Here is a 20,830-nt window from a genome sequence, read left to right as displayed (position 1 = left end):
GCCTAGGTAGTATATATGCCTACTAAGTACTTAGTATCTTGATACCAATACTTAAGTATAAGTAGGGCCAGTATATATGACTTTGTCCCTCCAAGAGCCGGGTGTGGAGATGCCTTGGATCCTCGCTGATAACGTTCTTGCCGCTGGCAAGGGAGCATTTGGCCCTCAGGTACTCGACAACCGACTCAATCCATACCTCCTCGCAGTCGCTAACCACGGTTACTAGATTCAGTCCCACCTGTTGCATATCCCAGAACAATTCGGCTTCTTCTCATCCGGTCCTCCCCGACTTGCTGTGCACCAGGCTACCGCATTTGTTGTGTTTGTTGCCTGGTCAGCCTATGGAACTCTCTTACTGGGAGTCCCTACTCTTTGGTTAGGCAAACAGATAGCAAAGCTAATTCCTACAATATTGCTCTAGATGGTAGTATTCCATATTTCTGTCATAGCTATACTCTGGCTTATTATGTGCCTCGACCATCGCCGCGCGCTGGGATATGAGTGGGAGGACTGGAAAATACGAACGGAATGACGGTGGTTTATTTCGCTTGCTAAGTCCTTGGTTGCGGAAAGTGTTCACCTAAGTAAGGAGGTATCGTCGTCCCTTCCTCTAGCAGAGCCACTACAGAATACCACGAAAGTACTCAGACTTACCTGAGCATTGGCAAACATATCTAAATGCTACTCTCCACGCTGGGATTATTCGTCGGAAGTTTGCCTCCACACAGGAGAGGGGAGTGCACTAGATTCTCCTGTGTCAGTGTCACCATACAGTACCCTATCCATCTATCCAATTGCGTATCACCACTTATGCCTGCCTTGCAAACCTCATGAGTAATACATGATCCGCCAACGTAGTGAAGTTGCGCGTGAAGAACCAGCGGGTGTCACTGCATCATTACTGGGTGCCTAATGCGCAATGAATAAGTTTTATATCTGCTACGCAAATACAGTCGTCCAATTCACTCTCGGCCATGTCTCAAAGTCTTGCCCCCTGGCTGCAGCTCGCACCAACTCCATACAGCACCGCGCCTATAATGGCATGCAATGACCTTGACGTGATAAAGAATTCCAACACCAGCGCCCAGAACGCCTCTTAAACTCCATCGCTCCTTATGCAGGACGCATCTTACAGCCTAGTCAGAGCTTACCCCGGGGGTATCCAGTCGAAACCAGCTCTTGCCCAGCAACACCTCGCGCACTGGGCTAGTCCTCCCAGCTCTTCTCGACTGTTTCCCTCACCCGCTTCGTGTACTCCTTCCTATTGTCCTTGTATAGATTCGAGGCCTCGACGTTGGCTGGGGATCCCGTGTTCGGATCGTTAAGCAAACTGCAGGCAAGGAAGTCAAGTTAGCGGCTCAGTCGTTGGCATCAAAACTTCCCTCTCTCTGTCTCTCTCCCCCGTCGTACCTCTGGATGCTCGTGAGCACGGCGGCGACATCATACGTTGGACTCCACCTGTTTTGCAGAATGTCCAAGCAGAGCTCGCCGGTCGCGTAGACGTTTGGGTGGAACATTTGGCTGATGAATTTGACTTGCGGCGGCTTGTTGGGATACTGCTCCTCGAACTGCATGACGAGTCGGAAAGTCCCATCCTCGAAAGGAGTGTCCGCCGGTCCTATAATTACGGCGTTCCTATACGCGGTGGTGAGCGCGTGCTTCTCCCCGGCGCTGGTGCCGCTGTGCGTGGTCGGGCATACCAAGTCATCACGTTATCGGGAACAGGAGAGGCAGATACCCCCGCAGGGGGGTCCGTCTGCATTCGCTAGAGTTCTGTCAGCATGCTAGATCAGAGCAGCCTCTTCCGTGGTCTCTCCATGGGCTCAGGGCGGACCTTAAAGTCACGCATCAAGCGTCTTCGTGCTGCGGTCGACATTGTTGCGGCTGAGATTCGGGGTCGTGGGGTTTACAAGGTTCGAGTTGGGGAGAGGCAGAGCAGCTGCAGGTTCGGTCGTGAAAATAGTAGCTAGGCCCAAGAGAATGCGTCTTTCCAGCAGACAAGGATCAAGATTCTCCAGGTACTCGTAGTCGCTCGCCACTTGGGTATTGTCAGGGCTGATGGGGATTCGAGAAGAAACTGAGGATTGGTCATGGAGTCTCGGATGCCGTGGCGGTTGACGGAGGGCGTCGCCAATAAAAGGCGTCATGGGAGGGGCCAATCAGAGTAGATCCGCCTCACGGTGGATAACTTCACGTGATGCCTGCTGCCCGCTCCCTGTAGCAGTGCGGATCGAGGCCGTGCAACTCTCGGCAAGTCTTATTACGTCCCATGGTTTGTTCGTTGTCTCGACGCGCACGGAGATGTCCTGTGTAGTACGTGGAGTCTCGGGCGCGTGGGCGTCGGTGCACAAGGGACAGTGAGGCTATCGGCATGTCAGACAGGCGGGTGCGTGGGAGGTGGACAGGTTCCAGGTTCTAGGTTCCGGGCTGCCCCATACTGGCCCAGTGCAGGTGGCAGAAGTAATCAAGAGCTTGTCATCGGATCCGAAAGCTGCCCGGTTGCCCAGCTGCCCTGAAGATCCGCTTCCCCAATCCCTAGGTATTCCCCAGCACTGGGGGCGGCGTGGGCGACTAGGCGCCGTGTCACCGACGCCGGCGACATCCATGCCTCCCCGCCAACCCGCCAACCCGCTCTAAGCCGAAGTGGCCCGAGATAGACAGAAGCAACATGTAACCCCGGATGACCGCATTCCCCTTGCCCAACTCCCGTCCTTCTTCATAACCCCTCCACGCCTCTGCTCTTTTTTCTGCCTCCCTGCCTGGCACCTATTACTTCTTCCCAGACGAGAAGCACACCCACAGCACATCAGACACAATGGTGACGACACAACTGCGGTCACCCCGGCTAGCCGGCCAGCTCGCCCAGCACGTGAAAGCGACCCGCTGCTTTTCCACCAGCGCCGCCCTCCGCAAGGAGATTCGGGATGCCTACATTCTGAGCGCGTCACGGACGCCCACGGCCAAGGTGCGTATCCCCGGGATCCTACGGGCCCGTAACCGCCCCATGGACCCTCACTAACGGCCGCGCAGTTCAACGGCTCCTTCGCCTCGCTGGACGCCTCCAAGCTCGGCGCCGTGGCCATCAAGTCGGCCCTCGAGAAGTCCAAGGTCCCCGTCGAGCACATCACCGACGTCTACATGGGCAATGTCCTCTCTGGGAACATGGGCCAGGCCCCTGCTCGCCAGGCCGTCCTGTTCGCCGGCCTGCCCCAGTCGGTCGAAGCCACCACCGTCAACAAGGTCTGCGCCTCGGGCCTCAAGTCGGTTGCCCTCGCCGCCCAGAACATCCAGCTCGGTCTGGCTGAGGCTCAGATTGCTGGCGGCATGGAGAACATGACCCGCGTCCCCTACTACACGCCCCGCGCCAGCCTGCTCCCTTCGTTCGGCCACGTCAAGATGGAGGATGGCCTGATCAAGGATGGTCTGACGGACGTGTACGACCAGTTCCACATGGGCAACTGCTGCGAGAACACGGTCAAGAAGCACAACATCACCAGGGAGCAGCAGGATGCCTACGCCATCCAGTCCTACAAGAACGCCCAGAAGGCATGGGCCGAGAAGGCTTTTGCCGACGAGATCGTCCCCGTCACGGTCCCCGGAAGGAAGGGCGACACCGTCATCGATACCGACGAGGGCTACCTCGACATCAAGTTTGAGAAGGTCCCCACTCTCAAGCCCGCGTTCATCCGTGATGGGTCTGGCACCGTGACGGCGGCCAACTCGTCGACCCTCAACGACGGTGCCAGTGCGCTGGTCCTCGGTAGCAAGGCCATTGCGCAGCAGTACGGCTCCGGGTCCCGGGTCCTGGCCAAGATCTGCGGCTACGCCGACGCTGCCATGGCGCCCGTCGACTTCCCCATTGCGCCGGCCAAGGCTGTCCCGATCGCCCTGGAGCGCGCGGGCATCACCAAGGACCAGGTGGCGGTGTGGGAGTTCAACGAGGCCTTTGCCGGCGTGATCCTCGCCAACGCCAAGATCCTAGGTCTGGAGAACGCCAAGGTGAACCCTCTGGGCGGCGCCATCTCCCTGGGACACGCCCTGGGCAGCTCCGGCTCGCGTATCCTGACGACGCTTCTGCATCAGCTCAAGCCTGGCGAGTATGGTGTTGCCGCGATCTGCAACGGAGGCGGCGCGGCCACGGCGCTCGTTGTCCAGCGGGTAGAGTCTGTGTAAGGAACGAAGAAAAAGGAATCCATGACGCCAGAATGGGAACATGTAAATTAAGCCATAGCAATTGAGTTTTCAAAAGGAACAATGACTTGATGCTTGGACCGATTTGACCATGGTGACAATTGTGGATATACATGTACTTTTCAGGTGAGTTGGATAAAGCTGTCAGATAAACCTCACCACGCCGTAAGTAGCATATACTCAATTCGGTGGCTACATATCCTCTAAAAATATAAATGAAGAACGAACAAGCGCTTGGACAGTATTCGTCCTATGTACGGGGTATTCTGACATTCTCTTGTTCTGGCAGGATGAAAGACCAAGTCCGTGCCCCACATTGACCGCCAGCCTCGAACCAACTTGCGACGCCTCTCCAATGTCAATCCGACCGAGCATGGAATCTTTCACATCACCATGTCACTTGTAATACACTTTCTCACGCAGATCCGCCAGCAGGTGCGCGATCAGCAAGGCGATCTCCTCAGCTCATGGCTCCAGGTCGCCCCCGAGGCCGGACGCCAGTACCATGAGCTGGCCGCTGAGCTGCGCTCCCAGTACCGTAACGATGGCCTCGACACCGTCATCGACACCTGCCTGCCTGAGCAGCACAACCTGCAGGAGGGCCAGGGCTCGCCCTTTTCCAGCTTCAACACCTTTATCAAGGACTACCTGATCTTCTGGAGGGACGTCGACTACAATGACCTGCTGGCCGCCCACGAGCTGCTCAGCACTCTCGTCAAGTGAGCCCCCCTTCCACGAGCCCATCACGGCACCAAGAGACTGATCTGCGATACTCCTCAGCTCATGCGCCACGGCATTTGCCAACCCCCAGGGCGCCATGCTCCTCAAAACCAGCATGTCTCTCTCCGAGACCCTCGCCCGCCTCACCATGACCCTCAACCGCAGGCCTGACCTGCTCCGCCGCGTCAAGCGCGACGCTGGCGATGACAGCCAGAAGTCCCTCGCCGAGAAGTCGGCCGAGACCATCCAGCGTATCTTCAAGACGTGTCTTCAGGACCGCACCACCGACCGCTATACCACACCAGGGGGGACCAAGGTGGCTGTCTACAGATTTGCCAATCTCGTCCTCAAGCTACTCTTTGCCGTAAGCAAGACCACAATACACGGCACCGACATGGCCCATGCGACATGACTAACCTGCACACATAGTGTCGGAGGACGCAGCTGGCCACCATGCTCCTCACCCAGATTGAGTCCCAGGGCCCTCTCCTGTCCCTCTACCCAGCGCCCCAGAGGGTCACCTTCCTCTACTACCTCGGACGGTACTGGCTCTCCAACAACCACTTCCTCCGCGCCGCCCACTGCCTGCACGAGGCCTACCTCCAGACACCCGCCAACTACGTCTCCCACCGCACCAAGATCCTCACCTACCTCATCCCCTGCAACCTCCTCCTCGGGCGCTTCCCCTCGCCCGCCCTCCTCGCCCGCCCAGAGTCCCAGCCCCTGGGCCCCATCTTCGGACCGCTCTGCGCCGCCATCCGCACCGGCAACTTCCCCGCCTTCCAGGGCCACCTCGCGGCCCACGAGGACTGGCTCTTCCCCCGCGGCCTCCTTCTCCCGCTCACCCACAGGCTCCGCCCGCTGCTGTGGCGCTCCCTCAGCCGCAGGACCTTCATCCTCACCTACTCCCCGCCCACCGACGCCTCCTCGCGCCGCGCCGCAACCCTCGACCTCGCCCACCTGCACGCCGCGGCCCTCCACCTCCAGCGCCGCCTCGAGGGCTGGCTCAGGAGCAGCAGCAGCAGCAGCAGCCCCCAGGACGGCGGCGACACGACGCTCGTACCGCCGCCCGGCGGCCCGCGCAAGCTGAGGCCCAATGAGGGCTTGGTGTGGGGCAATGCCGCCGTGACGTTTGACGACGTGGAGATGATGGTGGCCGAGCTGGTGCAGCAGGGGCTGATGCACGGGTTCGTGGCGCACGGGCAGGGCCGCTTCGCCATCATCGGGGCCAAGGCCAGGGGCCCTGTGGTGGCGGGCTGGCCCAACGTTTGGCAGGCCATAAGGGAGAGGCGGCACCAAGGGGAATTTGATTCAGATGAAGTGCCTGGGTGGGTGCGTGGGTAGGTAGAGGACAGGAGGGAGGAGGACGTTAATCACTTTGGATATGGATTTGGATATATAAATAGACCAATGAGTGTACTAGGTAGATACCCTTTTTTATGTTTCATGTCCCATGGGACGAGGCCTAGGAGGCCAAGTATGGATGTTAAAAAAATATGGATTTCGCTCGATGCTGTGCCTATCCTGCATCATAATCACAGGTCCTATCCAAAACCCCCTTCCGTACAACCGTGAACATGGCGTCATCTCTGAAAAACAAGTATCGCCGATGAATTTTTGTTTTCCCTTCCTGAAAACCCCGAAACCTTCTAATGCCAAAGGGTATATATATATACATGATGAATAAATCAGAACTCATAAAGAAGAAGAAGAAAATAGTACCTCAAGTAGAAGAAGGTACCAGACTCCGGATGAAGTAGTACGTGGTAGAAAATGAAGTGCTCTGACAGGCGCGCAGATGTGGGCAGCGCCTATAAACGTGGTTCATATATAGGCTCGAAAGGGACTGGGCTAAATCGCCGTATGTAAAAAGAAAAAAAAAAGTTTCGTGAAAAAAGATGGGCAGCCACAACGACAGATGCCAAATAGGTATCTGTCCACAGCGAAAAGGGAGCGATGAAACCAGCCATAGATGACAGGTTAGGTTTAACGTCCCAATACGATGGGGGCTGGCCAAATGAGAAGAGGCGAAGCGGCCAGGGGCCACCAGAGAAGGCTGCTTAGAAGAAGCAGGCAGCCGCAACAAAGGCGACAAGCAGACCAGCGATGGTCGGACTGGATTGCCGACCAGCGACATCTTCGGCCGTCGCAGTGGCGGGCTTCTCGTCCGTCTTGGAGGTGATCTCGGCACCGGAAGGAGTGGTGGAGGCAGAGTCGCCGGTCTCGGATGAAGTGTCGTTGGTGTTCTCGTGGAAGATACCGCCGTGGATAGTGGGGTTGAGCTTGGGCTTAGGGTCGGGCTTGGACACGGTGGTGGACGTGGACGTGGACGTGGACGTGGTCGATGGGAGAACCGACGAGATGGTGGTGGATGTCGTGGTTGGCTCTTCCGTCGTCGTCGTCAGCTCGGGCGATGAGGTGGGAGCCTGGCTAGTCGTAGGCTCCTGGGTTGTGGTTGGGGCTTGACTGGTGGTCGTCTTCTCCTCAACCACGTCATCCACGGGTTCGTCCTCCTCAACGTCATCGTCGGAGTTGCCGCCACCGGGGGTGTAAGCGACAATGTGGGCCGTAGAGCCCTTGGGGACGGTGACAACACAGAAGTTGGAGTCGCCGGCACCACTGGCACTGAGAAGCGAGTCAACGAGGCCTGTACCCTTGGAGGGGTCAATGCCACAGGGAAGACCGTTGCAGCCGCCGTCAGGGCATTCCACCTTGACGCCAAAGTCGATCTTCCGGCTCTTGAGAATGGAAGATTCGTAGATGGGGTTCCAGCCGAGCTTGACAAAAGTGTTGCCATCGGAATCGGTGTTGGCACCGGCGACAAAGGGGCTCCAGTTTCCGATAGATTTAGTGTCATCGCCCCAGACGCAGTCCTGCTCACTGCTCCCCGGCGGGTTGATGTAGAAGTGGGCGGCAGTCTCACACCAGTAACTAGGATCGGGGACGGCAATGGTGGCCATATCGGAGACAATGGTTGGGATGAGCATAGCCTCATTTCCGGGCAAAACGGTCTGGCACCATGACATTTCCTTTCCGGCCTTGTTCACGGCCTTGATAGTGCCGGTGCCATCAACGCAGTAAGGCTTGTTAGAAAAGGGCTTCTTGATCTCGCCATTCTTGTCGCAGTAGAGACCACCGTTCATGGACGACGGGTAGTCATATGTTGAGTCGGGGTCCCACTGAGCCATGACCATGCCCGGTTTGCAAGCGTAGGGGCAGTAGCTGTCCTTGGTGCACTCCTGATCCGGGCTCATGGCCCAGCCGCCGTTCTTCTTATCGGGGGTGACAGCGACAAGGTTGGGATCCTCATCACCGGGGAAGGCACAAGTTGAGCGCTTCTCGATAGAAGGCTCAGCCTGGTCAGTATGGCGAACATGGAGGTGGGTGTGCTGGTTCTCATAGTGCTGGTGCAGATGGCGATGGGAGTGGCTGGCCTCGCACCCGGCAGAGAGCAGGACCAAGGCCAGGCCGAGGGCGCCGTGGATTGGTGTAATCGACAGCTTCATAATGTCGATTCCTTGAGGGACGTGCCAGCAACGTCGTATGTATCGGAAGTACTATCGTGAGGAACTGGGGGCCAGGCGCGTTGCGCTAGGATCGACTGATGAGACCACAACGGTGCAAGCAGGATTCGTACTTGGCGCTGACGTCTCGGGATTTGGAAAGCGAGCGTGAGATCAAAATGGGAGTAGCCAGGGGCTGTGCCGTAGGTTGATCAGAAGTAGCAGGTTGCAAAAGAATGACGGGTTGGCGAGCAACAACTTGCAGTCGCGAAACAGAACAGGAGGTTTGGTCAACGAGCGATAGTAGCAATAATGAAAGATGAAGGATGAAAGGAGAGACGATGGTGATGGGGGCGCCAGCGAGGCAAACGAGGCAAACGAAAGACACTGGCAAAACTGGGACAAAGAGACGGGGCAAGACTAGCAAGGAGCGAAAAGCCTTGCAATGCAAGGATGGTGGTGGGCGACGGGAAGCTGGGGACCGGGGCATCTGGGCAGCCTGGGCTGTCCATCGCAACGGTTCCGCGGGTTGCTATTGAGTATTGACGGCTTTGACTGGACCCCATCATCAAACTGCGCAGCGGTCGCGACTCGGCCAGCGAGCTAAAATGAGACGGGGCCCAGCATACCCCGGTCACAGCCTCTACTCCAGCCAATCCTATCGCAGGGCCGAAATGAAGCATTGGGGGATGGGCCCAGCAGGGCAAACAAGCTGGGTGGAAATCAAGCATTGGCGTGGCAAGCGTGGGCTGGCGTGGCATTGCATAACTTTGATGCAAGGCACAAGGCACAAGGCACCAGGCACAAGGCTCAGGCACAGCAGGTGCACAACGCACCACACCGTTAGCACGGAGTACGAAGTACTTCGTACCCCGAGGCCCAAACAGTCACCTGTTGGCAACTCCAAGTTGGCAACTGGCCCGTGGAACCGGGATACGGGGAAAGCGATTCTCGTGCGTAGTACTGATACGAGCAGCATTGTATGCCAGCAGGGGAGCAAAACTTGTTCCGAATCTCTGATGACTGGCGAGTGTTGACTGCCTGCCACCAGTTCCTGCTAGAAATGGTCAATCGCCCGAAGCATCGAGGCACTGAGGCATTCGCAATTTCGACTGGATGGCGGGCTAATGAACTCGAGACAAGTCGAACAGGTGCGTATTAGAATGTGGCCCAAAAGGAACGAGTCGTCGCCGTCATAAACTGCACTGGGCCTGAGCGGTCCCTCAGCTTGCCACGTCGACGGGCCATTATCAGCCGTCATTCGCTGCCGGCCGTCGACGCCTCCGGCGTGATTGGGGTGCTGGACCTTTGGCACCTCGGTCGAGTTTTGCGCTTGACGGGGCAGGCGGATAATGGTGGACCGGTGGAGTGATGAAGTGATGAGTGGTGAACTGAACCGCTAACGACCTTGAGTCCTTGACTGAGGGAAACCAGCAACACGTTGGGATCCTCAACGATGCCTTCCTCATTGAGTCTGGGTCTGCTGCCATACGTAATAACCTACCTTACTTGGGAACAACGCAGGAGTCAAGAGCACCTTCCCTACAACTCCCTGTGCAAATCTCTCGAGTTTAGCGCGACAGAAGTAATCGTTAACACGCGGTCTCCTAAGCCAAGTTTATAGGATGGCAAGTTGTGCTGATCATGTGTTGTTTCACCCATCAATTCGGAACCGAAACATAAACATCGCCCCCCACATTCCAGGAACTTCGACCCGCCGAGAGAAGTCACATGTTTATGTCTCGGTGAACCTTAGCATATTAGTACTACTATTACGTAGTACGAGTACTATTGTTGTTTCGTCGATGGGAGTGTAACAGAGCCCGCCGTGTTATGGTATACCTATAAGTAACTAGTATTATGGAGCACCAGTACTCTTCTTCAGTCGTGACGACTCCATTACCAACCAGCCCTACAATTACAAGAAAAACAAAAGGGGGGGAGCCCGCGAGGCAGATTCAAAAGCCCAACTAAATATACAGTGCTCCATTATTATACCAGCTACTATTATTAAAGCGAGGTTCTCTACTCCGTATCCGTCCTCTATTTTAATAATATTGGTATAGGGTAGGGTTGCGAAAATGAGTCACGATGTGACGACCCTGGTTGATACTGGAAGAAAAGAAAAGACTAATACTAGTGGTAGGATGCTTAGCCAGCAGTTTTTTCTTTTTCTTTTTCTTCTCCCTTCCTCCTTTCCCCATTATGTCTGACTAGTCAGCCTCGGAGGCCGTCCTGTGTGGTGAAAGCTTCCAGATGCTCCAGGTAGAACAAAGCTCAGAACACAAGCGATAAACCTTACCCCATGGTGCTGCGGAATATATTACTTTAATTAAATTGACACGCCGAGTGGGCGTAGATGGTTTAAGTGAGACGTCCCAGGGCTTAAGACCATCGGCGATGACATCGTCTAGAATGGAATGAAATTTATTTCAAAAGGTGTACGGATAGCCAACGAACCTTTGAATTTCCCATGGTAGAAACGCCCTGGACATGGTTGCCACATAATAATGGTACAGATTTGTACAGACATTGCCCCAAACATCTCTCTCGTTGAACCCTCTACGAATACATTACAGTCCCTTCTCACGATGACCCACAACCCTGGCAAACGAATCAAAAGACATGGTCATGGAATGACGACCGGCTGTTTTGCTTCTGAGGTGTTCGTCATAGTTGAGCATCTCCTTGTACGGAACCTTTGCCACAATCTCAATCACCCGGGCCATGGACCTCTTGCCTCGGAGGGAAGTCACCGAGTCGTAGGGGTCTGGTGGGGCGTAAATTTTGGACACATCGATGAGCTCGTCGCCGGTCGACTCTGCGGACCGGTCGTTGACTTCGAGGACGCTCCCCCCGGCACCGGCGGTGATGTCGTGCTGGACCGTGCCGGCTACTGCTTCGGGGCAGGTGATGTGCACGAGCATGATGGGCTCCAGGACGCCCACTAGGTGCTTCTCAGAGGCATCCCGCAGAGCCGCCTGGACTCCTACCCTTGCCGCACCACTGAAGTGACCACCCGTGGGGGACTCCAGGGCCCCTTCAGAGGTGTCCAGGGTGATGGTGGCGTGGCAGCCATGCACCGGGGAGGCCCGCCTCGGGCCACGGGCCAAGCCAGCGATGCCTCCGTTCAGCAGCTGATGCTGTGCTTCGTCGACGTCAAACCCCATAGTCTCCTGGCCTTGTCCTGTCGGCACTTCGATGGTAAAGATATTCCCATCTCTTTCGACGCCTGTTTCCAAGAGTCGGTCGTGATCCTCAGGCTCAATTGGTTCCAAAGTGACAGTGCAAGAGGCCTTGCCTGCCTTGCTAGCAACTGGCCTGTCAAAAACCCCGTGTTGGGGCTGGACTGGTCCTGTTAGGCATTCCTTGTAGTCGACCTCAATGGGCCCAAACTCGGCATCGATCTTGTGTTTCTGTCGCATGTTGTAAATCGACACATCCAAGTGCAACTTACCCATACCTTGGATTGTGAACTGGTCGGTCTTGGCGTCGCGGCTCCATCGTAGACTAGGATCTTCCCGTGAAGCGTTTTGGAGAGCAATTTGTAGCTCCTGAGCCGCTACATTTCCGAAGGGGTCCACCTGCAGAAAAGCCACGGGAGGTGGGATCTCTGGCGGTCGAATATGGATGTTTCGGAACGCATCAGTGACGGCCTTGTTGCCTCCAGTGGTAATGAGGGTATCTCCAGTGCGGGATAGTTTGAGGCCGCGTAGAGCCCCGATTTGGCCAACCGTAAGATCATGGACATCATGAGTCTTTGATGCCGAGATCTGTAGAATCCCCATGGGGCGCTCGTTCACGTGGAGGTGGGTGTTGAAAGTGGACGCATTTCGCGTCAAGGTGCCATGGTAGACTCGAACAAAACTGATAACACCCTCTTTCGGATGGTTGTACACTTTGAAGACAGAGGCCACGGAGCTGATGTTCGCCTTTGGTCCTTTTTTGTCCTTTTCGAGGAGGTATTCTTCGAGCCTATGTTTGGTAGCTCCTACTCGTACCTCCACATCTGGCCGATCAGCGGGACTGGGGAGGTAGTCTGTGATGGCATCCATTAATGGCTCAACACCAATATGGCGGAAGCTGGAGCCAGCAAACACGGGAATGACCTGGCCGTCGCCACTTTGAATAGCCCTTCTGATAGCCTCTTTAAGAAGAGGCGCAGGTATGTCGTAGTTCTCGGCAAGGAATTCGTCCATAATGGCGTCGTCAAAATCGGCCAACACCTCAATGAGTCTGCGTCTCGCGACCTCAACTTCGGCCAGCAGACCTGGGTTTGACTCTGAGAGCTTTTCTCTCAATTCTGCAGCATCGAATTTAGTTTTCTCTCGCTCAGATTTCCACCGGTACCCAACTAGGCTTATAATGTCAATGACTCCGACAAAAGTGTCCTTTTCCCACCAGGGAATTTGGCAGACGAGTGGCCATCCCTTGAGACGTGTGCCAACCTCAAGAACAGCCTTCTTGAAAGAGGCACCTTCACGGTCGAGCTTGTTGCAGTAGACGATGCGGGGAATCTTAAACTCGTGGGCAGAGGTCCAGACTCGCTCGGTGTGGGCCTCAACCCCTTTTACCGAGTCGATGATGCATACTGCACCGTCCAAGATGGGAAGACACCGATCCACCTCGAACCTGAAGTCCTGATGGCCCGGAGTGTCTATTAGATTCACCGTCTTTGGGTGAGTTCCCGGTGGGTACTCCTGATGGCGAGGCCAGTAAAACGTGATGGCAGCGGATTGAATTGTGATGCCTCTCTCGCGCTCAAGCTCGAGGAAGTCGGTGACAGTATTTCCGGCGTCCACATCTGATTAGATCAGTAAAGTGACAGGTATGGGCTAACCAGAGGTCACGTACCACCCACTCTGTGCGTGACGCCGCTATAGAATAGCATACGCTCTGTTGTAGTGGTTTTACCCTGTAGGCAGAGTTAGCGTGATGTTGATGTAGTGTGAGACGGCAACGAACTGCATCAACATGCGCGATGATGCCAATATTCCGCGTATTTTCTACATGAGGATGATGTTGTGTATCTTGGGTCTGGCTGTAAAATCTTGCAATGATAACGGGGATAGATGCTAGCTTCCGGGTCCGGGAGAGGTGGGAAAGGCAGTTTCGCCTGGCCGCGGCCCTGCGGAACAGCGTGGGAGTGATCATGACCAAATCCCGTCAGCTCTGGACATGTCGGAGAGCCGACTAGGGGGCCAATTGAACCGGAGCAAGGAAGGTCGTGGTGTGAACAGGGCAAGAATTCAACCTCCGTCCAGCTTCTGAGATTTCGAGCGACGACGCACAGAGCTAGGTGAAGCTTGAACGGTTGCAGCTTGTCGTGGCTGGAGATCTGACGCTCTGACGCTCTGACGCACGTGGCTGGTGCTGGCCAAGACTTGTGTGGCTGGGCACCTCGTCTACTATCCTGTTCTCGGCATCATCAGGCTACGACCTTCTCCATCTGCGCCTCTCCAACTCAGCTGCACCGTCGTCGTCATCAGAAACCCCCTTTTGCAAACTGTTGCCCGCATCTGCGCTCGATACCCCGGGGATATTAGTTAACGTCGAAAACCTATCGTCTTCCTGCGAAACACCCTCCCGCAAACCTTTTCAGATCCTCCTTACGCAATCCGTCACAATGGAGCTCTCCGACATCTTGTACTGCATCCCGAGCTCCTGGACCACCCCGTCGCGATTGTTCATGCTGCTAATTGTGCCTTGATTATAGCCGCATCGTCAACCTGGCCATTGGTACCATCACCGCCCTGGGAGGCATCGTGTCCATCTTCCAGTTCAGCCTGTGAGCACTACCTGTTTTGCTCTGACCGCGACGCTGTGCGACAACGTTGCGCTTCTGAGCCCTTGTTTAAGAGTTACTTTCTGACCGTTATAAATAGATCGAGCATCATTGTGGGCGCCTACCTGATCATCTTTGGCCTTTGCGTGGCTCTCCTTGGTATGCCGCTTCCGCCAACTTGACCTACTCCTATCTCTGACCCCATTCAGAGTTCCAGATCCCCCCTCAGGTGTCGCGCTATGCTTCTTTCATGTTCTCCCTCATTGGCCGAGGCGTCTGTAAGTTTTTGTCGCTCGTTGTGCTCGATTCGGTCTGACCAAAGCAGTCTACATCTTCATCGGTGGCCTTATCCTTGGTAGCTCGGTTCTGAGCAAGATTGCCGGCTCCGTTGTCGGCATTGTCGGCATTGGCTACGTTGTTCTCGAGTTCGTCCCGTCGATTGAGGCCCCCGCAAACATGCGCGAGGCCGAGATGGCCGGCTGGGGCGCCGAACAGGTCTAAATCCGACCCCGTGCCGGTCGGAGCAAGAGCACCGGTCGCAACGAGCTCGAATGTTATACTACACGCAAGAGGGGGGCAATATTTGTCCTAGAGAAGTCCTCGTTGCAGACCGGCTAGTGGCTGTGCAAGCGGCAACCTGACGCTGGTATGTTATATGGATATGGAATGGGAAGATGACCGGGAAGAGGAGATACCATGGTGTTCGCATGGGCACCTCCTGTATGGATGGTAGCTGGAAAATACACTCGATAATAAGGAGGTCACGTTTCTGTTATCAGCAAACCAATCTTTCTGCGACTAGTACTAATAGTTGGTTGCCACGTCTGTGGACATGAGCATCTGGTTAGTGCGCGACCAAGTTCCGCTCATACTAGTCCCTCCCAGCGGGAACCCGGATCTGAAGCCGTTGGCAGATGGGGTGCTTATACTATTGGAGACCTTCCTCTGCGCCTAAGTATGTTATTTGTGTAGACAGCTCCACTCAGCATCGCTGAGGCGGCGAGGCCACAAGGAAGCAAACTAGGCCGCGGGTGTGGCTTGCCGTGCAAATCCTGGCCATTGATACTAGTAATACTACTGCTACTCGTATGTAGTAATCGTAGCAACTCGTATGTGGTACTCGTAGCAGGTCATCAAAGGCAACCTCTCTCTCACCGGCGGAGGGAGATCGATCTCTGCTACTAGTCGGCTAGTCTGGGTTGATTCACGTTAACACGACCAGGGCCAAGCAAGCTATTTCCTGAACCAACTACGGATACTTCATAGTATGGATACTGGTTGACACCTGATTTGCACAACGTTTTACTACCTACGTACGAACATTCAGGTCGACAGGGCCACGAAGAATGATATACTAGGTTGCACTGCTACAAGTTAGTGTCAATTGTTCCAGTCGTACTACTAAGTAATGTAGGTGTTTGACAAATCTCACTCGCCAAAGGCGGCAGCATTGGGGAGCCAAAATACGATCAGAAGGACGGCACACATTGGGATAGAGGTGTTCGAGTTATGTTTCACTCGCAAAGAGAGAGATGCACTTCGGTTATCAAGCTTGGAGCTGTTCACGCAGTACTATTACTCGTGCTATTAGAAGTTGAGTCGCTTGTACCTGCTGGTTTCTTTCGAAGTGACAGTGGCTGATACGACTTTACGTGAGCACGCTGACTCTCATCCAATCAGAACACTCAGGCATCAGGCCATAGCTCCACCAAGGCGGCCCCGCCTTGCCTATTGGTTGCACATGCAGTTAGGACCTTCCAAGAACCAGCAAGTGCGGGCGAATTCACGAGCTGCCATTGGGCAGGATTATGTGATTTTTTCGTTTTCCACACTGAGTGGCAGGTGACGAGCCGCCGCGCAATGGGTCATAATTACAGTTTCCAACGGTCCCTCCAGTTCCCTCCTCCACCAGAAGAAATCCCGACCGACCTTTTCCAATTCAACTGCCTCCGCATTCGGCGCTCTGGGCCCTCGACAACGCATCACCACCAACATTGCGACACCGGCTACATTTTTTTCCCAATTAGGGATCAGCAACCCGGAGCCGACCGAGCCAAGCCTATCGCCTTGTCTCGCATCACCCCCAGGCGGTTATCGCACCTGAGCCTCCGACCCCGCTCTCGCTGTCCTGCGCAGCAGCCTCAGCTGTTGCATGGACGGCTCCTCTATCTTGGCCGCTGGTGGGGCGGCGTCCATGAGCCCAACGAGCCCGGTGAGCTCGAGACACGGCGGCATACCTAAGCGCAAGAGGAGCGCGGGCATGGCCGGATTGGAGAGTAGTCCTGGAAGTTTTGTCGACGATGACAACCTCGACAATGACAAGAAGCGCCAACCGGGCGTCAAGAGAGCGTGCAACGAGTGCCGCCAACAAAAGGTGAGTCAGACCATCCATTGCACTCCTCTGCGCGGACTGGCATTGCCAATGCTGATGCACTGCGATCCTTCTAGCTACGTTGCGATGTCGTCCAAGAACCGTTTCAGAGCTGCTCGCGATGTAGGCGCCTGAAGCTCGATTGCAAGATTGAGTCTAACTTCAAGCGCATTGGGAAGAGGTCGAAGCACGCCGAAATGGAGAAGGAAATTGACCGTCTTCGGCGGGGTGTTGCTCGAGCAAAGGCCCAGGGCTTCATCATGGACGACGACGACGACCAAATGGTGTCTCCAGCTGCCCAGAGCACCCCATACACGCACACACGGAACCCGTCACTCATGGGTTCCGACGAGGCCGTATCGAGTCTGCTCCATCTGAAGAGGGGTGGCTCGTACAACGTACCACAGTACGCCTACGACCTCGACGGCGTGCGGCTCACGGACGAGGAGGTAACACACCTCTTCAACGAGTACTTTGCGTTCTACCACCCGTTTCTTCCCTTCCTGAATCCGCACCAGCCTCCGGATCAGTATTACCAACAACATGCGCTTCTCTTTTGGTCCATCATCGCCGTCGCCGCACGTCGCTATAATCCAGCCAATGCCCCCGATTTCCTAGCTAACCTCTCCACACCGTTAAACAGATTCCTGTGGACCACGATTGGGGAGGTTCCGAGCAGCTATTACGTGGTAAAGGCCATGTGCCTGCTCTGTGCGTGGCCACTCCCGACTAGCACAAGCACTTCCGATCCGACCCATATTCTTTGTGGCGTGATGATGAAGACCGCGACTGGTATCGGGCTTCACCGGCCAAATCACATCCAGGACTTCTCACGCGTGTCCGTTGAACTTAACAAGGAACAACTCAGTGATCGAGTCACCACATGGGCTGTTTGCAATATTGTGGCCCAGAATGTCGGCACGGGATATGGTCAGCCGGCTTCGAGTTTGTACGACTGGACATTAGCTCTTCGACCGGGCGACGACAATGCCCTCAAGCTTACTCCAGAATTGGAGGCTAGGCTCCAAATTGAGCGATTCTGCGACAAGGTATCCAAGGAGATGTACAGCAACGCTAGTGACCCGCGGGGTGTTGCCGGCGATGAACATCGAGCCATGCTCATGCGGGTGTACCGCAGGGATTATGCAGAACTGCAAGCGAGTGTTCTATCTCAGCGCTTGGGAACGGTTGTCAACCTCCATTTGCGCGCGGCGGCGCTCCACATGAGGTTAGCGGGCTTCTTCGACGCCAGCACAACACCTGGGTACATTGATGACCTAATGGGTCTTTGGCGGGCTGCCACGAGCTTCCTGGATGAAGTTCTCGAGTCGAAACAGACTAGGTCTCCGGGGGTGAAGTCGGGAGGTAACCTGTTGCAATATGCAACCAACTACATCCAACAAATGCTTGTAGCGGCAGGTTTCACTATCTTGAAGCTGATGAGATCATTCTTTTCCAAGACGATAGACTTCCATCGGGGTCGAAATCTTTTCCACGCCACCGTCGCGGCGATACGGCGCACCAGCGTTGTGCATAATGATTTGCAGTGGCGGTTGGCAGAGCTTATGGTCCAGATGTGGAACGGAGCACGCCTAGAGCACACTAAGCCTAATCTTCAAGACGATTCACCGCTTCATGTTGATGATAGCTTACAACTAAAGGTCCGTTGCCGTCACAGCATGAGTCTTGTCTTTGACTCGGTATGGCGATGGAGGGAGGAGTACCAGGCACAGGGACGAGGGACTCTTGAATGTAAGAACCTATACATGATACTGCCTGGAGAAGGACAAGCCTTTCCATATGCTAACATGATTCTTCAACAGCCCTTAAGCAACCGACCCACCCCGATTCGGCCAACGAGTCATCATCCTCGTCGAGCCATCTGGATAGCACCCTGATGCCTTCTCAAGGCCTAACCTCGGGGATGATGAATACAAACGGTTCATTGACGCCGAACGCCACCGCTCTTTCTGCAACGTCGTCGGCTCCTAACAGCATGATAGGAAGCTTGAGTTACGGCGAGACGAGCTACGATTTCTTCGATCCGCAAAACTGGATGTTGGATGGACTGTTGGACTTTAACTATTCCTATGTCCCGCCTCTGGAAGGCGCCTGAGATGTAAAATGGTTGATGAGGGAAAAAGGACACGGTTATGAACAAGGCTGTTTAGCCAGCGCCGGACTGCTTTACGTTAAGGATTCTTTTTTTTGTGTCGCTTGCCAAGGCCTTAAAAGGTAAAGCCACCACATATTGTGCAAGGTATGCATCCTAAGGTCAACATCTTTTTTTTTCTTCTTTTCTTTTTTCCCCGTTGATTTGCTTTGGGTCCGTTCTGATTCATCGATACCATTCCCTGGTGTCACTTACTTCTATTATCCCTAGCTTTTATCCTTGATATTTTTGTTATTAGGACTGGGGGGCTACCAGATGCTGTTATACCCTGGGGATGGGTTGGGAGGACATGGATTTGCACTCTAATATGGGCTAGGCAGCAGATGTGAGAATGAAGTAGTGTAGTAATGAGTATAAGAATGCATGCAGCAAGTTGTCGGCCCGGGAACAAGACCACCTAAGAACCCGTCTGTGCCAGTATCACCAATCCTTCCTGGGCTCTGACCTTGGCTTTGGGCATCATCATAGGTATACCTCCCGGTCGACGTAAAAATTTACGAAAGAGGAAGAGGCCGACGGATTTCGCCGCTGAACACTACTACCTAGGTACTATTAATTTACATGGTCCGAGTGCTCGGGAATCGATATTGTAACGTTAATATACCGATACCCCGTCATATCCCTGATTCATGGAGCCTATCGTATATTGAATTACATTTAATCTATATGGAACTTGTGCTACCGCTCGGCTGCCATAGCCGAAATCGAGTGGGAAAAAAAAGGAGGGGGGAAAAGGGGGGGAGGGGGAATCCACAGGAACCTGGCCATCCTGGGGTTACCAAGACAAAGTCGTTATATCACAATGGTACATAGCCAAGGAGGCAGGGAACTCTATTCTCAAGATGCCGTGATTTGTAATTGCACGAATGGAAAATACGGGAGCATAGCTCCGACGCAGCAGGGAAGTAGGGTGGGAAGGGAAGAGAGTTACTTTGGGGGCCGAAACGCCGGATCCTCTTGCACAATCTTGGGACTTTACTTCGCCGCGAGCATGCTGCGCTGTGCCGTGCGGATTCCTGTGGTGGCATGACTTGGGCTCGTGTTTCGATGAAAGGGGTAGTATTTGGTTTGTTCCGGCGACGAAGGAAGAGAGATCAGCATGAAGAGGTACGGATGCTTATTACTAGTTGGCCATGTGAACCACCCTGTTGCAACAAGCTACGCTGTGATATCTGTCGGTCCCTTAGTGATGAGAATCGGGTGCGGGGAATAGTTTTCAGAAGCAGGAACCTGCTGGAGAATAGAGTTACTGTGAAACTCTTCTTCCTCCTTTTGACAGGGCTGGTGGTGTGCCCCGAGTCGATGAAATCTTTGTTGGTTGATATCAGTCGTCAACGGGAGGGTGCTGTGCGGCACGGAACGAATGGCTCAGGGGCCAAGAAAATGAGCGAGGTCGAACAGAGGTCATCAACGCTACGAGGACTCATACTGTTTGACTAGATTCTAGAATCACAAGGCTCCAACGAAAATGCCTCGACGGGTCGCGCTTGTGGTCGGAGTGGCCCGGAGGCCGGCCATGGACCGGATCAAATAGCTGCGCTCGACCGACGACAATTTAGGCCCTTGACAGGACCCAATATCTGCAAGGCATATAATACATAATATATCTAAAAACGCCTTGGTATTGCCTCGCACGCTTGTCACACACGGTGACGGATGTTTGGCCGATTCTCCCGCCTTCATGCGTGTCGAGCGAGCATCACGTCCGGTGACAAGCACCCGACAGCAAGGAACATGCTGAACAAAATACGGAGCACTGCGTGTGATACCACCACCCAGAGCTTAAGCGAATGTGCAGCGCAAAGTATACATACCAGTAGAAAGCAAGTTCTTGCAAATTTGTGACCATCCATAATATTCGGACTTTAGTCCCTCACCGTCCGTAAATATTCGGCAACGGAGTCGGAGTCCCCCGTTTCTGGCCCCGGCCGGTTTGCTGGGTGCTAGACGGACGGATGGTCTATGAGGCGAAAGACACTCGGAAACCTGCCTGCTTACAAGGATCTGAACTGGCTTTTTTTTTGTGGTGCGGAACTGTCCGGGGACATTCAAAATACCTGGGGGGTTTGTCTTTTGCTTCCGTGGGC

The 20,830-nt window shown here is 54.7% G+C and overlaps 7 protein-coding genes across 7 annotated transcripts; 4 read left to right on the top strand and 3 right to left on the bottom strand.

The window, feature by feature from the left end:
* Positions 1-1,206: 1,206 nt before the first annotated feature.
* Positions 1,207-1,876, bottom strand: UBC2 (E2 ubiquitin-conjugating protein RAD6; the record flags this gene model as incomplete). Its single annotated transcript, XM_083193552.1, has 4 exons — positions 1,207-1,330; positions 1,411-1,635; positions 1,701-1,765; positions 1,835-1,876. The coding sequence occupies 4 exons, from the start codon at positions 1,874-1,876 to the stop codon at positions 1,207-1,209; spliced, it is 456 nt and encodes a 151-aa protein (XP_083050500.1).
* A 939-nt stretch (positions 1,877-2,815) lies between these two features.
* Positions 2,816-4,173, top strand: ACO1O0_004109 (Thiolase, N-terminal domain-containing protein; the record flags this gene model as incomplete). The annotated part of the gene is made up of 2 exons (XM_083193551.1): positions 2,816-2,965; positions 3,031-4,173. 2 exons carry the CDS (start codon positions 2,816-2,818, stop codon positions 4,171-4,173), a joined length of 1,293 nt encoding a protein of 430 aa, XP_083050499.1.
* A 411-nt stretch (positions 4,174-4,584) lies between these two features.
* Positions 4,585-6,255, top strand: ACO1O0_004108 (uncharacterized protein; the record flags this gene model as incomplete). Its single annotated transcript, XM_083193550.1, has 3 exons — positions 4,585-4,910; positions 4,972-5,275; positions 5,341-6,255. The coding sequence occupies 3 exons, from the start codon at positions 4,585-4,587 to the stop codon at positions 6,253-6,255; spliced, it is 1,545 nt and encodes a 514-aa protein (XP_083050498.1).
* Positions 6,256-6,971: 716 nt separating this feature from the next.
* Positions 6,972-8,417, bottom strand: ACO1O0_004107 (uncharacterized protein; the record flags this gene model as incomplete). Its single annotated transcript, XM_083193549.1, has 1 exon — positions 6,972-8,417. The coding sequence occupies one exon, from the start codon at positions 8,415-8,417 to the stop codon at positions 6,972-6,974; it is 1,446 nt and encodes a 481-aa protein (XP_083050497.1).
* Positions 8,418-10,987: 2,570 nt separating this feature from the next.
* On the bottom strand, positions 10,988-13,305 carry MEF2 (mitochondrial elongation factor MEF2; the record flags this gene model as incomplete). The annotated part of the gene is made up of 2 exons (XM_083193548.1): positions 10,988-13,218; positions 13,269-13,305. The coding sequence occupies 2 exons, from the start codon at positions 13,303-13,305 to the stop codon at positions 10,988-10,990; spliced, it is 2,268 nt and encodes a 755-aa protein (XP_083050496.1).
* Positions 13,306-14,040: 735 nt separating this feature from the next.
* ACO1O0_004105 (Golgi apparatus membrane protein TVP15) lies at positions 14,041-14,700 on the top strand (the record flags this gene model as incomplete). Its single annotated transcript, XM_083193547.1, has 5 exons — positions 14,041-14,060; positions 14,131-14,202; positions 14,300-14,358; positions 14,409-14,477; positions 14,525-14,700. 5 exons carry the CDS (start codon positions 14,041-14,043, stop codon positions 14,698-14,700), a joined length of 396 nt encoding a protein of 131 aa, XP_083050495.1.
* A 1,651-nt stretch (positions 14,701-16,351) lies between these two features.
* On the top strand, positions 16,352-18,686 carry ACO1O0_004104 (uncharacterized protein; the record flags this gene model as incomplete). Its single annotated transcript, XM_083193546.1, has 3 exons — positions 16,352-16,573; positions 16,681-18,322; positions 18,394-18,686. The coding sequence occupies 3 exons, from the start codon at positions 16,352-16,354 to the stop codon at positions 18,684-18,686; spliced, it is 2,157 nt and encodes a 718-aa protein (XP_083050494.1).
* Positions 18,687-20,830: the final 2,144 nt, after the last annotated feature.

This window comes from Amphichorda felina (genome assembly GCF_050947745.1).
Source record: "Amphichorda felina strain 45539 chromosome Unknown scaffold_4, whole genome shotgun sequence".
NCBI lineage: Eukaryota > Fungi > Ascomycota > Sordariomycetes > Hypocreales > Bionectriaceae > Amphichorda > Amphichorda felina.
This window is presented reverse-complemented; position numbering and strand designations above follow the sequence as displayed.